This window comes from Daldinia childiae (assembly GCF_008694065.1).
Source record: "Daldinia childiae strain JS-1345 chromosome Unknown Scaffold12, whole genome shotgun sequence".
Classification (NCBI taxonomy): domain Eukaryota; kingdom Fungi; phylum Ascomycota; class Sordariomycetes; order Xylariales; family Hypoxylaceae; genus Daldinia; species Daldinia childiae.
In genome coordinates, this window is record NW_022984653.1 from 231,537 (window position 1) to 245,383 (window position 13,847).

The 13,847-nt window shown below is 47.0% G+C and overlaps 5 protein-coding genes across 5 annotated transcripts; 2 read left to right on the plus strand and 3 right to left on the minus strand.

Moving 5' to 3' along the window:
- Positions 1-335: 335 nt before the first annotated feature.
- GL218_08302 (Protein MON2 like protein) lies at positions 336-5,918 on the minus strand (the record flags this gene model as incomplete). Its single annotated transcript, XM_033585101.1, has 6 exons — positions 336-2,239; positions 2,293-2,506; positions 2,558-5,190; positions 5,244-5,624; positions 5,681-5,747; positions 5,841-5,918. The coding sequence occupies 6 exons, from the start codon at positions 5,916-5,918 to the stop codon at positions 336-338; spliced, it is 5,277 nt and encodes a 1,758-aa protein (XP_033440653.1).
- Positions 5,919-6,562: 644 nt separating this feature from the next.
- Positions 6,563-7,222, plus strand: GL218_08303 (Ubiquitin-conjugating enzyme spm2; the record flags this gene model as incomplete). The annotated part of the gene is made up of 4 exons (XM_033585102.1): positions 6,563-6,632; positions 6,718-6,797; positions 6,867-7,072; positions 7,153-7,222. The coding sequence occupies 4 exons, from the start codon at positions 6,563-6,565 to the stop codon at positions 7,220-7,222; spliced, it is 426 nt and encodes a 141-aa protein (XP_033440652.1).
- A 525-nt stretch (positions 7,223-7,747) lies between these two features.
- GL218_08304 (uncharacterized protein) lies at positions 7,748-8,947 on the plus strand (the record flags this gene model as incomplete). Its single annotated transcript, XM_033585103.1, has 1 exon — positions 7,748-8,947. One exon carries the CDS (start codon positions 7,748-7,750, stop codon positions 8,945-8,947), a length of 1,200 nt encoding a protein of 399 aa, XP_033440651.1.
- Positions 8,948-9,232: 285 nt separating this feature from the next.
- GL218_08305 (putative bzip family transcription factor protein) lies at positions 9,233-11,299 on the minus strand (the record flags this gene model as incomplete). Its single annotated transcript, XM_033585104.1, has 3 exons — positions 9,233-9,324; positions 9,386-10,898; positions 11,051-11,299. 3 exons carry the CDS (start codon positions 11,297-11,299, stop codon positions 9,233-9,235), a joined length of 1,854 nt encoding a protein of 617 aa, XP_033440650.1.
- A 1,073-nt stretch (positions 11,300-12,372) lies between these two features.
- GL218_08306 (6-hydroxynicotinate 3-monooxygenase) lies at positions 12,373-13,724 on the minus strand (the record flags this gene model as incomplete). Its single annotated transcript, XM_033585105.1, has 3 exons — positions 12,373-12,730; positions 12,797-13,175; positions 13,235-13,724. The coding sequence occupies 3 exons, from the start codon at positions 13,722-13,724 to the stop codon at positions 12,373-12,375; spliced, it is 1,227 nt and encodes a 408-aa protein (XP_033440649.1).
- Between the last annotated feature and the right edge of the window lie 123 nt (positions 13,725-13,847).

Consider the following 13,847-nt stretch of genomic DNA (forward strand, 5'->3'; position numbering starts at 1 on the left):
TATACCGATTGTAACTTCCCAGAACATTATCACACGCAACTCACAACCCCTTGAGAGGCAAACCGAAGGCCTGGGTGATGGTAGTATATCGGGTATCTAGGTAAAACTCGCCCGGGAATATCGAGATGAATATAAATCTACTCTCAAATTAAGACGAATGAATTGCATTTTCCTTATCATCACGGTGCTATTATACAAGTAAGGATCTACTTGGCATTAATCGATGTTTATTTTAGTCTTATACGACAACAGTAAATCAAGTCTAGCCGACCAAATAACTGATAAACTTACAACACCTAGTCTACTAATTATCAGCCTACTAGAAAGCTTCAACCTCAAATCCCCAGTTCGGACCCAACGACATCCAATGCTTTCGTCAGCAGCATTAATACACTCTCATCCCCACTAGTCCCTGTGACTTTAATCGCACTAACTAGCAACGGGTAGAGCCTAAGTAGATGTTTACGACTCTCGCTCTCAGCATTGGGTGTATCCGGGATAGCTTCAGGTTCGCTCTTGAGCTCTACCAATCTTTCTAGCACCCGCGTAAGCTCCTTACGTTGGCTCAATGGCTGCGGCATATGCCCACGCAGCGGCTGGTCTGCGATATAGGCTCTTAGCGTAAGAGCGGCCCTCAGTATAAGGTACGGTGCTGCCGTTTGTGCTAACCGCACATATAGAGCATGTGGAGATTCGAGCGTCATGTTACCTGCTGCTGACGATAAGCTGGGTGGCGGGAAAGCCGGAGTCGGCGGCTGGACTGTGATATGAGGCGTTGATGTTTCGTTGTGGCTTGTTACTAATGCAAACAACTCATCGAGGCAAACGTAACACATCTTCTCACGCTTGGCCGGGGTTGGATCCACGGTGCGACCACTCCGTGGTTTATATAGGTTCAACAGGCCAACCACGTCACCTTCACTATTCCCATATATGAGAGAAGATTCTGTCGGGGCCGGTGTATGTATAATAGACATGCGAAATAGGTTTTCTGCGAATACCTTCCTCGTCTTATCTGCTACTACCTCCGCACCTAAGGAGGGGATGATGAGCTCGCGCAATTTCAAGAATGAGGATATATCGATGTTCTGATCTTCTGCGATATTGACTCGATCCGGTGGTGCATCACAATCTGCACTGATAATTCCGTTCGCAATGGTAACGATTATTTCCCAAATATCTTGTAGATTTGACCGTGAAATATCAAGTTTCTGAAGCTGCGGGAGGGTAGCCTCGAGAATGACTAAAGCGGATGTTGTTGATTGCTTCCACGGCTGCTCTCCTTTGGTGATAATGGGAAATTGATACTTAAGCACAATTGGCCGCGACAAAGCCGTTAGCGCAGTCAGGAATGCGCCGTCATTGTAAATATTTACATCGGCAGCGTGATTCACAATGAGAGATTGGAGAATCGACATGCTGGCTTTGGACATAGCAACGTAAGTACGCTTCTGCGAATTCCGTTGATTCGACATGTCATATTCTTCGAGGAAAGCCAGTGAGATAAATTCAGATATCTGAGATATCAGAGCGGATGGCGCCCCTCGTAAGTCAGTCCTGAGCATTTTGATCACATCCAGCACCTGCCCTTGCAGGGGTGTAAGATGTTCAATATCCGCCACATACGTCCCAGGAGTAGCGACTTGCATAACTTCTCGTAATAGTGTCAGCATTCGGCGAATACGGTCAACGGTAAGGTCAACTTGTATGAGCCGATAGACATCGCGAAGAGCCGCGACATAGGCAAGAAGACAATTTTGATTATCTGTGATTCTTCCTGTGTTGCCTTTCCTAGAAACCGGGACACCGCGGGACCATAAATCCCAAGCTAGATCAATTGTGGTCTTGTTGAAATTCTGCTTTGTACCATTCTGGCTTTGCGAGAGCATCTGGGTCAGCGCTTTGAATGTTGCCGTGCTTATTTCCAAAACTTGGAAGTCAAGTAAAGAAGCAAAATGCCCTAGGAGTTGTTGCCAATATGAGTTAAATGTGGGATGAACTGTTAACACATCAAGGTAATTGGCAAGGAGGCTGGATATGCCGCTGAGTACAACGACGGCCGTGTCATACCAGTCATGGCGAATTTTCTCATCAATTTCCGGTCTTCCAACATTTTCAAGTTCTTTCTCTATAGACGAAAGAAGCTTGAAAATAACAGATTTGATACAGACAGACCATGCCTCTGGGCTAAGCCTATCCCCGTACGCATCAAAAATCCGTAGTAATGTCTGGATAGCACCTTGATGCGTTATTAGCATAGTAGCAGAATATAATCAATCTCCGGAAACTTACTGTTTCTTAAGTCAAGTCTCTCGTCGGTGGTTACGGTAGTCAACCTCAGTAGGAGGAGCATCCATAACGCTGAATCAGACGATGCATCCTCTGCATTTGAGGCCTTTTCGACCAATGACACACCATTAGGATCATCAATAAGACTATCAGTGATCAGAAGCGACCGACTCCTCCCCGAAAGGAAATCGGAAAGCACCCAGAAGAAGGTAACAGTCTAACAGATATGTATTAGTACGGTTGAAAAAAAGATCAATCGACAACTTACCGTTAACGCGATATTCAAATCGTCGTCCTGTGAGCAGAATTTATACAGGGTATCAACAAGAATCAGAAAACATGACTTAGGCAATGACCCAAGAAAATCAGAACATATCAACTGTAAAGAATTGAAAGCGGACCTAATAAGTTTTCCGGATCGTGTCAATAGGATGAGGGATTGGTTTTCGACGTCTCGTGTGCTCTCGTCAGCGAACCTCCTCTGAATAAAAATGCTGCCAATAACTTCAAACGTGATTTCCCAACCACTTAGAAGTGCATCACCACAATCATCAAGTAGGCTTTTGAGACCTTCAAGGAGGATCTTGTGGATGTCAACATCCGTTGAATGGGTGGTCACAGAAGTAGCACGGTCTTCCATTTGTAATGGCAATAAAGAATCACGAAGCGCTTCCAGTAGACGAAGCTGAACTCTACCACGTGTCTCATCATCGAGACTGATGGCAGCTCTAGCGGCTTCTAATACAAGTTGAACGAGTATCTCTGCGGCACGAGTGCGAATCTGTGCAGCTGTAGGGGCGGAGCCCAGCGTCTTGATAAGTTCAGACGTGATCCGTGCCCAGCCTGAGACGTCAGGAGGATAGCTGAGGAGTCTCTCAATATTAATAGCCGCAACTTCACCAATCTTCGCGAGAGCAAATTGATCCTCTTGGCTGAGCCCTGTGGATCCTGTCCCAGATCCGCCAACAAGTCTCCGGTGTGGTCCAGTCGGGGTCCGAAGACCTGGCAATGGGGGTGACGAGGGCGATGACTGTGGTCGGCTCGATGGTTCCGAAGCTTGGTCAGGCTGTTGATCTAAGAGACTACAGATTGCGTCAACAACCTCCACAAAAGCAACATTGGGAAAATCAACTGTGCTTTCAAAGAGTCTCGATGCTGCTGTTTCAACGGCCCTTATTTCCGTACTAAAGTTAGCTAGGAGTGAGGCAGCTTCGTTCTCCGCTCTTGGGTCCGGACCCTTTCCGGCGATTGGGGTTCTGCCAGGGGATTTCCCAGTTGTGAACAAAACAAGATCAGCCTGCTGAAGCGTTTCCAAGACAATCGTCCACGAAGAGCTTAATGTCGGTCCTAAAGCTATCCCTAGATTTAAGAGCGCACGTAAACATAGGAGGTTCCTAGTGTTCAGTGTCTGTGGTATGGTGTTGGCGTCCATAGATGCTTGCCTTTGTCTCTCACCAGCGGCACCCACCGGGGTTACTAGACTATCAACACTTAAAAGGCCTCTAGCATTGCCCAGAATACTGTTCGGGCCTTCTACAGCGGGGCCAACAGTAGAAGATTTGGAAGTGCTAGTATTAAGGCAAGCACTGAATACGTTCGGTGGAACAGCCGCTTTACCAAGCGTTGTAAGGAAAGCGTCTCTTGGAGTTGCGAGATGGAGTAATCCCGCAACATGGGCGAATTTTTGGAAGGCTCGGACGAGACCGTGATAATATTCCGAATCAAGTGCGGCATATAAAAAGGTAGAACATGTTGCGAGGATTGCTGGCCAGCATTCTTCGATAATGGCCGCACATATCTTAACGTCATTATGCAAGGGATGGTCCTTAACAGCTAGGGGATTGAGAGGCACTGGATTCTTCTTGAACGATCCAGATCTCTCAATAGAACTCATCGTGGCAGTCCTTTCCACCAATTTATTTGGGGCGCCATTATCGTCTTCATTTGGACCTGGCGATTCTCTCCCCATCTCTTGCTGCTTTGCACTGCGTTTGCGAACTCGATTGTCGGGAGGAACTGTGAGCGGCAAGATCAACTTAGCTAGTCCCTCAGACAATGAAGTAATGCAAGATAAAGTCAACGCATATACATATGATTCGGGGATCGCAGGCGGTTCAGTCTTATCTAGCTGGTCGATGCAGGCAACTCTAACCGTACTCCATTGAGAGCTAATCCCGGTGTTATGGCCTTCACCAACAGATCCGCTAATAATTCCAGTGACCCCGCTGGCCTCTAGCATTGCCTGATCTGACGAGCCCCCTAGATTGGCATACGGATTGGCTACAGGAATGGTAGATTGATGGCCTAAGCCGATAACCACTGGTTTCTCTGTGCTAACTCTAACAAATGTAGCAGTCAAGTTTTTGAGAACATCTTTCTCTCCCTCCTTGGAGTCGTAAAATGCGAAAATACGTCTGAGAAGGGGGGGCTCAGAGAATATACCGCGGAAGACCTCCATGCATAGTGCTCTCCTCCAAGTAGCTGTATCCTGATCTAACAACTGAGTTAGAGTGTCGAGAGCTTCGCCACCCTCCGATAGCAAAATATCTAGATGCTTCCGCAATAGCGTATATAAAATACGTACAAGTCGAACAGATGTCGCAAAGTTCGGTTTTCCGGATATCGCCTTGATAACGAAAGACATTACCCTCGTGCGAAGTATATGTGTTTGTTCTGGGTGACGCGATTCAACAAAAATAGCAGCGTGCTGACTTAAGACTGATTCTATCAACTCCAGGCCAAATGTCTGAGGAAGTCCGGTAAATCGGAGATATTCTGGTCGCTGGTTCTCCGTCATCAAGCATATGTCCTTGAAAATACGATAGGCATCCATAGACGCGGCCCGGAGCTGAACATCGCCATTGCCGGTAGGGGCATCGCCAACAAAACTTCCATCGGATACTAATTCTGAATCAAGTCAGGTTTTGCAATTAAGTGGAAGACATCAAACTTACTGTCTTCAACCGCTACCTTTTCAAATACGGTCATAACAAGCTGTTGGAGCGTAGCGGCAGCAGTATTGTTGACAATTCCATTTTTAGTCGTCTGCAGAATGAAGCAGATGTTCAGTGCAGTGACTAACAGATCACCTTGGATCTCTTTCGAATAGTTCTGGAGTAAACTAGGCAGAGCTTGTAGAATCTTAAGTTGCACATCAAGACCAGCAGAAGTAGCCTCTCGCAAGGCTTCCAAGACGGGACTCAACTTGGATCGCGGGAGCGCAGTAGTAAGAATAAGTCGTGACAAGCAGACAATGGCTATTCCGGTAAATTTAGCATTTCTTGTCCCGCATGCGATGACGAATGGGTTGACGAAGTTGACCTTTTGGGACAGTTCTAATTTTACTATCAGTATTTTCCAACATAGGGGCTTGTCTTAAACAAGGGCATACCAGCAGCTAGTTGGGCTTCATTTGCGGCACGAATTCCCTTCAGCTCTTCCAAAGACTTCTCGGCTGCCTAAATAATGAGTTAGTAAAATCCATAAAATGCAGAGAAGTAAAGCTGAAAGTCTGTTATCAAGTTATAAGTGAAATTTGGGTGAAGACATGCCTGTCTAAGATCGTTATGCTTTCGTTTACTCTCTTGTATGAGATTAGTTAACTCCGTAGAGAGGAGCTGAGTGGTCATCTTGGCCAATCAGGTTGAGTAGAATCCATCTGACGAAAACTACTCAAATCTCAAGTCTAGAAGTGAGGCGCTTATAAGATGCTCAATTTCATTGGGCATTAAAGAAAGAATAAAAGTTTAGGTCTGTTTAAGTTGAAGTTTTAAGTTTCACTGGTAAGCTTCAGGGTTCCTGCCAGATTCGTTGTAACTACCTTACCGGGATACCGGGAAATTATTATGTTAGGTATCGCTAGGAGGTAGTGACTAAGAAGCTGCGCCACAGGTTTCAGCCATATCCTTCCATATTGTAGCCTGGACCTTGTTGTCAGGCCCAAATGAACAGCTACGTAATCACTAAAAGAACCCATGAAGCAGCTTTGAAATAAACTATTGGGTGCCATCCAGGTCCATGCATTAGGTACCTACATATATGTACCAATGTATACGTAGTACATAGCGCCCGACAAAAACCCCACCATCCCGCATCATTCATAAGATTCCATCTTTATCATCGGCATGAGGCTGCGTGCTCATCTTCTCATATAGTCAACTTCGTTTTCACCATTTGAACAACATAACCTAGGTCAAGGTAGCCTATCAAGATACCTATCTAGCCTATTCGACCACGTCTTTTTCTTCCTTGAAATCTAGCGTCTACGTCAACTATGGCTAAAGTCCCCCGAAATTTCCGCCTTCTAGAGGAGCTAGAAAAGGGAGAGAAGGGCTTAGGAGCTGGTATATACATACTCTGCCCCCACTAAACCGTCTGTTTGCGTCTTGCGGGCCTCCGCTAACGTATGATATGTGATATCTTTAACAGAGGCTTGCTCCTATGGCTTAGATAATCCCGAAGACCTACTGATGTCTGATTGGAACGGTACCATTCTTGGACCTCCCCACGTCAGTTACAACTCCGGCGTGCCGTTCGTTCGTTTGCAAGGAAGTCCAAGCTAATAGGTTCGACTGTAGAGCGTACATGAGAATCGAATCTACTCCGTCAAGATGCACTGCGGTGATCAGTATCCCGACACGCCTCCCACGATTCAGTTCGTCAGTCAAGTCAATCTGCCCTGTGTCAACCAGAAGAATGGAATGGTAGATCCGAACCAGTTGCCTTGTTTGGCCCATTGGAAAAGGGAGAACACCATGGAGACTATCCTGATCGAGCTCCGAAGGTTAGTTTAACAAAACTTGTTGAGAATAGCATCAAATCAAGTTAGATTCCAACGGATTTCTAACTATTATTTGATAATAGATACATGGCATCCGGCCCGTGCAAGAAGCTCCCTCAGCCGCCTGAGGGATCAGTATACTCCGGCAATTAGGATGGTATTATGCACAATCCCGACACGTGGTACACCGATATTCAACATCAACTTGATACGCCTTGGCTTTTTACTCTTTAGCACATTATTTACAGAAGGGGGCGGACGTCATGAGTTCCTATTACCCCTAAGGACGCAATATGACTTTGTAGGTACTATCAGTACTAATGCGGGAGACGTCGATTGAAAGGGAGCTTTGGGAATTAGCCAGAGTCATAGCATAAAATAAGAAGTTAAATCACTAAAGAAACTCCCTACTATTGGTGCTCCAGGTACTTCATGTAGAGCATGTATAAGAAATGCAACAACATGGATATCTTGCACTTAGATACCATATAGTTACAAGTAGGTACCAAGATACTTCTCAATACTGATTTAAATACACGTGACTACGCGCAGCTAAAACAGGGCGGAAATGATTCCGTCATCTTATCGAAACTTTCCAACTTTGATCGCAAAATTAAAATCTCCCCGCGAACCCGGAATTGGTTGAAATATAGAGGTGGCCAAAACTTAGGAGCCTCCATGTCCATATGCCACAATACTTCATACCAGCCCGTAACTCAAGGCATCGGACAGCATGTAATTCAATATCTTCCTATCCAACATAACATTGTTGGACTAGTTAACAAAAAGAAACTAACAAAAACCTACCTAGGCTTCGCTCTCTACCGCGCACTCCTACGACAAGCCCCGCTCATCCCTCTCCCCGATGACCTAGCCACTCCCCGGGGTCCCGTCAACCCAATTAAACACCTAATTCGACGAGCCTTTCGCCGGAACACCTCCGTCACTAGCCCTCGTCTCGTGTATCCTGCCCTTAAGGCAGGGTACCAGATCCTCGGCCTCCTCCAATCCGCCACCTCGTCTTCCCTCGAGAGCCCCAATGCCGACCACGCCTCCATATTATCATTCCTTCGTGATCGCCATGACGAGCGCAGCCGCTCTCTAGCTGCAAAAGCCATACACCCCCCTTACAGCCGCACTCCACCCAAGCCGCACTCTGGGCCGTGGCCAGGCGCAGAACCTCTCCTCGTAAACGTAACGCCTGCGCCTACAGCCCAGAACCCCAATCCGAAACCTGTATTTGCAATACCGTCACGGCCGCGGCCCGCATCTGAACTCGGCGGCTCCGGGCGGCGGCGCGTGCCACATATAGATCTGGCGTCGGATACCCCGTTCCTACGCACCAAGAAGCCCCAGCCGACGTATCTAAGCCATATCCTAAGACACAGGATCCGCAAGCGCGTCCAGCGCCTGGAGAGCGTACAAACCTTATACGAAAATGATATCCCCGCCGCAGAGCTCGAGGACAACTGGGAATGGATGATGGGTACAATGTTACTTGAGCAGAGATCAGCGGAAATAAGGAAAGAACGGGATGGAGATAACAGACGAGGTAATGATACTCGTTCAAGTATAAAATCCATCGAGGCAGATGCCGCACGGGGCGAATTCCGGAATGAGACATTCCGGCAGACAGTCTACGTTCAAGGCATCATATACACGCAAAACGTGCTAAACCGCGAACGAGAGGAGCAGGTCGCACGGGCAGACGCCATGCGCAGGTTGATTATAGAAGAAGAGAAGCTGGCTAAGCAGGAGAAGGCGGAGAGGGATGCCAACAGGAGGAAGCACTGGGAGGCAAAGATGCAAGAATTACACGGCGCAATGTGGAAAGAACTCTTCCCAAACCTGGATGGGGAAGATAGCTCGAGTGTCTAGCTAATATCCCGGACCGCTATCTCGCCTCGCGAAATATAAAATATGCCCAAGTATATAAGTAATAGTCTCCCCTATATAGACACATGCCCCTTCCCTATTATTTACACATAATAACTAATAGCACTCTGTGTCCGGTGTAGCCCTAAACTAAGGATGATATGTGAGTAAAGATATTCATATAAGGCAAACTCCAACGCCATCCAAAATTCTAATTATAAGAGCCAACCGCGCTGGTTTTACTTTATTTAACACCAACCTTAGGTATCTTATCGTATATGTATAAATCTAACCAATCACAGCATTCCAGAACGAGCTCACGATGTCTTTAGGTCTAAAAGAAGGGGCTCGTCCGAGACAAGTGGCAGATCCAATCAATCCTAGTTACAAGAAAATCAGTCCTCGCTATCAACTTTGTTAAAAGAGTGCACATCATCTCACCTGAAATAAATTGATTCACATCCAGAACGACTCTCCTCGATGTTATTGCCGGGGCTGGTAACTCGATTTCGTGATTCGGAAAATAGTACGAAGGGTTAACAAATGTATTGGCCGTCACGTCGTCAAAGGCGGTAAAAGGCGGGGTGAGTTGCTCTGTATGCTGTGCACCACCGTAGAAGTTTGAGGAGGCGGGAATAGGCTGCCAAGAGTTGGTTGGCACTAACGGGGGAGCTGTACTGGCGGTGGTGATACCAGACCCGGTCGAGAGGGAAGGATCTCCTATCGTAGACGAAATAGTTGCAGGTGGTCCCAGAGTGAATGATGCATCTATGTGCGGTATATTCATTGCATTCGGGTGGATATCTTGCATGTGCTGGGGATGAGAGTGTAACTGTACGTCGGAAAACGCCCCTGGATGGATCTCGACAGTGTGTATATCGGCCGCCGTCGGGATAATTACTCCATTCTGTGCAAGATAAGTCTCTACTTCGTCCGAGTCGAACCATGTGCCCTCCCAACCGCTCATATTGATGTACTGGGAAGGTCCTAGTAGGGTGTCGTTTACCCTCGTCGTCCTCTCGTTGAAGGGTCCTGTCCCGAATCCTGGACTCTGGTAGGTTGACGAGCCCGAAAGACTGGATGGTCCCGCCTGGTCAGGGAAGTGAGTACCGGAGCCGCCGAGCCTATGAAATGGGTACTTCCAATAACTCAAAGGTTCATCCTTATTACTGTCGAGCGTAGCCACCGTCCGCGATCTTATCTCATCGACGGTTTCGAATAACATGACAAACCCAAAAACGCGCGTCAACTTAGCCGGAGGTGGGTTAGGCATTGAAATAAGAGCTGCAGCCCTTTCAACCGTGTGGCGGTGCAACCTTCGAGCGAACGACCACTCGTTAAAAGACATGGTGTGTGGGCCAGTGAGCCTGTTCCACGGATGACTCGCCCAGGAGGAATGCACTGGGTCTAAAAAACCTGTGTTGATAGGCACATTTAGGCCAAAGCTAGCGTTTTCGAAAGTCGGCGCCGTGATAACTTCATAGTTGTGGGCATGGGCGTTATTTGACACCGGGTCCAGGCCGAATGTTGCATCAAGTTCTGGTTGGGCCACGGGCTCATGTGAAACTGCAATGCCACTCAATAGAGCTGGTGTTTGATCATTAGGTAGCGTAGATACAGGTTCTTCATCGGTAACAAGGTCTTCAGGATTCTGTACGTCCCTTTGGTCATCGTCGGAGTGTCCTTCTGGACTGTTATGCTCATTGACTTGAGAGTTATCCTGTTCTTGGGTCTGTTTGATAAGCGTTTGGAGCTTTTGGAGTTGCTGGCTGAATTCAGGCGCCTGAGCTAGGAGTCCACGCTGAGAGGCATAGTTAAATAAGTCTTGATACGCATTATTGATTTCGCTGTTCACACTCTTAAGGTCGTCTATCTTGGCTTGAAGGTCCGTGATGGCATTTTCTTTCCTATTACGGTACGCCCGCTGCGCAAGTCGAATTTGTGTCCGTCGCCGCTAAGTCAGATGTAAGTATACATCTTCACATTAAGTAAGAAGGTTCTACGACGTCATGAATCTTGAATAGCAAAGGAGTATACTAAGTTAAATGTGGATGGGAACTCTGTGAAAATTGGTGCAAGGAGGAGGAATTGGAGGCATCCACTAACCTCGCCGGGAGTTTGGTCCTTGGTTTCAAGGCGCGGCCGACCTCTGGACCGTTTCGTCTCCTCCGCCGGACCATCTAGTTCACGATCGGCTGACTTCCTTCCCCTCTTTCTAGGGTTAGGAGCATTGTCAGTAGGGACGACAGTAGTATTTGGCTTCCGATTAACTTTAGAAGAGGGCCGTTTAGGATGCCGCCCACCATCATATTGCTCGGCGTTAAGCACAGCCACATTGGGGTGAAGATACCGCATTTGTGGTGCTTCCGGTAATGATACCACCGTCTCAGCAGTAGCTAATTGAAGGTTTGTATTCTCTATCTGAGAAAAGGATTGTGCCCCGCTATCCCAGGAAACGTCGCGGGTCAATGACGTATCAGACCGACTGGAGTCGCTATCCACGTTATTTAAAGGGTCTATCAAAGATGAAGATGCATAAGTATAGACATTGGCTTGGAAAGGTGGTATTGATGTTGTCAAGAGGGGCTGCGATGATAGGTCATTTTGACTTGGAAAGAATTGACTTGACTGGCCGGATTGGCTCAGTTGTCTTCCGTAGTCCTGCAGATTATCACCAACAGAATTCGACCGAATGTTGGTGTTTGACTGGGATATTGAGGACATGAGAACACTTCAATAGGATCATAAACCCCATGCTGTGTGCCGATATAGAAGCCGAAAAGCCTCCTAAGGTGTTCCGTACCGGATCCGGGGACTAAACGGTATGTAATAACAGTAGAAATTCAATTAAGAAATTCAATTAAGCCTTAATTCAGCCCACCTTTTTCCCCAGATATTTGGTTAAACAATCGCGCAAGTACCCAGTTCGCTTACAGAACCTAAGAAAATTATTGAATGGTCTGTACGAGTGACTGAAGTGGGAGGTTCTGATTGTTGATTACTGAACAATTTAGACGGTGAAGCTTCTTGACAAGTGACAAATGACAAATCTTTGTTCAATGCTCCGATTCGATACATGTTGTGTAACATAGAAAAGATGGAAAGAGGCACGTGATACTGACTAATCTAGACAATTGGCAGGCATTATGGTGGAGTTTAACATTCAGGGGGGAAATATATAGGAGATATGTAAACATGTATCCACCCTGCCACCTACCAGCCTACGTATAAGAGTAACATCGCCTATCATTAAAGGTCCACGATTATAAGATGTATTATGCTATAATAGGTAGGCTATAATAGGTAGGTACCTAACCTAAAGCTATTATGAGAATCTTAAAAGAAACTCTACTCCGCAGGTTCTATACGACCACTAAGAGGTACTTATATTCCCCAAGCGTACAATATCGAAATATGTAAAGTACTCATTAGCCCTTCATGGCTTCGAAAATCCCGTGGTAGGTACAGTTCTCATTCATAACTCTATATCTCTCTTCCCCGCTAACCCCGCGGCTCGTTTTTCTCGTGTTACTAAGGATGGCTGCAGCACGCGGTAGCCTATACTTCTCTATCTGCTTCAGGATTGCAGGGACATCATCGCGGGTTACACCGGGCTCAACCAAGAGTCGAAATGCTTCTGCATCCTCAATGCAAATGTTGGCGCCTTGACCTTGCATCGGTGTCATTGCGTGAGCAGCATCACCAATGAGGATAGCACGACCCGCAGTCCATCTATCCAGGGGCTCTAAATCCTGAAGGTCCCATACCTTTACTTCGGCCGATGCACTAGACACTTGTTAGCTATGATCTAGGTACTCTGCGATTTGGAGCAGTTGGCGTGTTCCTACGTACTTGATGAGCGCTTTCAGGCTTGGGTGGTAATCATCGAATATCTCCATTATCTCCTTATGATCTCCATCCGCGTACCATGAGTTTTCCGCGCTTTCACACCCCTCTCTGGTAGCAAATATATAGGACATGTTTATGTAACTGGTATGGCGGAGGGGGTATATGACTATAACACGATCAGAGCCGTCGCCGGCCTCAAAGACCTGGATACGTTTATCCTTAGTCTCCAAGTTTTGCCACCAGTCGGGCAACTGGCCAAGAGCCTTGATAGCTTGGCTAGCAGAGACGGCCACTCGGCAGCATGTCAACCCATTCTTCTTGGGCTGAGGACAATCTGCGCCAGCAATCAGGGGCCGTAGGTGAGAATGAATACCATCCGCAACTAGAATTTCATTAGACAACTATGCAGCACCAGTACCAGTATTCATACGGAGCACATACCAATGATCACATCAGCCTTAACTTTCGTACCGTTGTCCAGAGTAATCTCACCGGCTTCAGGGTCGATGTCTTGGGCACCATTGTTGAATACCATCTTGGCGGGCTCACCACTGATACCCAGATCCTTAGACGGAGCCGTAGCCAGACGCAGAAGTTCAGCTCTAAAATCAGTCCGCATGTGGGACACAGCCGGTGAGCCGTATCTTTCCTTAAAGGTGATTTCAGTGTCAAAGATAATGTTTCCCTGCTTGTCTAAAGTCCTGAACCCCTCAATGGCAACAGAACCGGATCGTTTCATGTCGTAGCCTAATTGGCTCATGATCTTGGTGGCATTGGGGAAGTTCGTGATTCCCTGTCCTCCGGTCGCGACTGAAGGGCTGCGGCGCTCATACACGGTAACTTGGCACTTCTCCCGCAATACACGGGCCGTAGCCAATCCGGCAAGCCCTGACCCGACTATGATGACACTGAGTTGGTCTTTGCTGGTCATGATGAATAGGATTGGCAGATATTTCCGAAGATATAAATAAAGTATAGAGTGGGATATAAGTAAGAAGTAGTTTTACCACTTTGCAATGAGCATCTGGAGAAAAGGACAAACGTGCCGGACCAT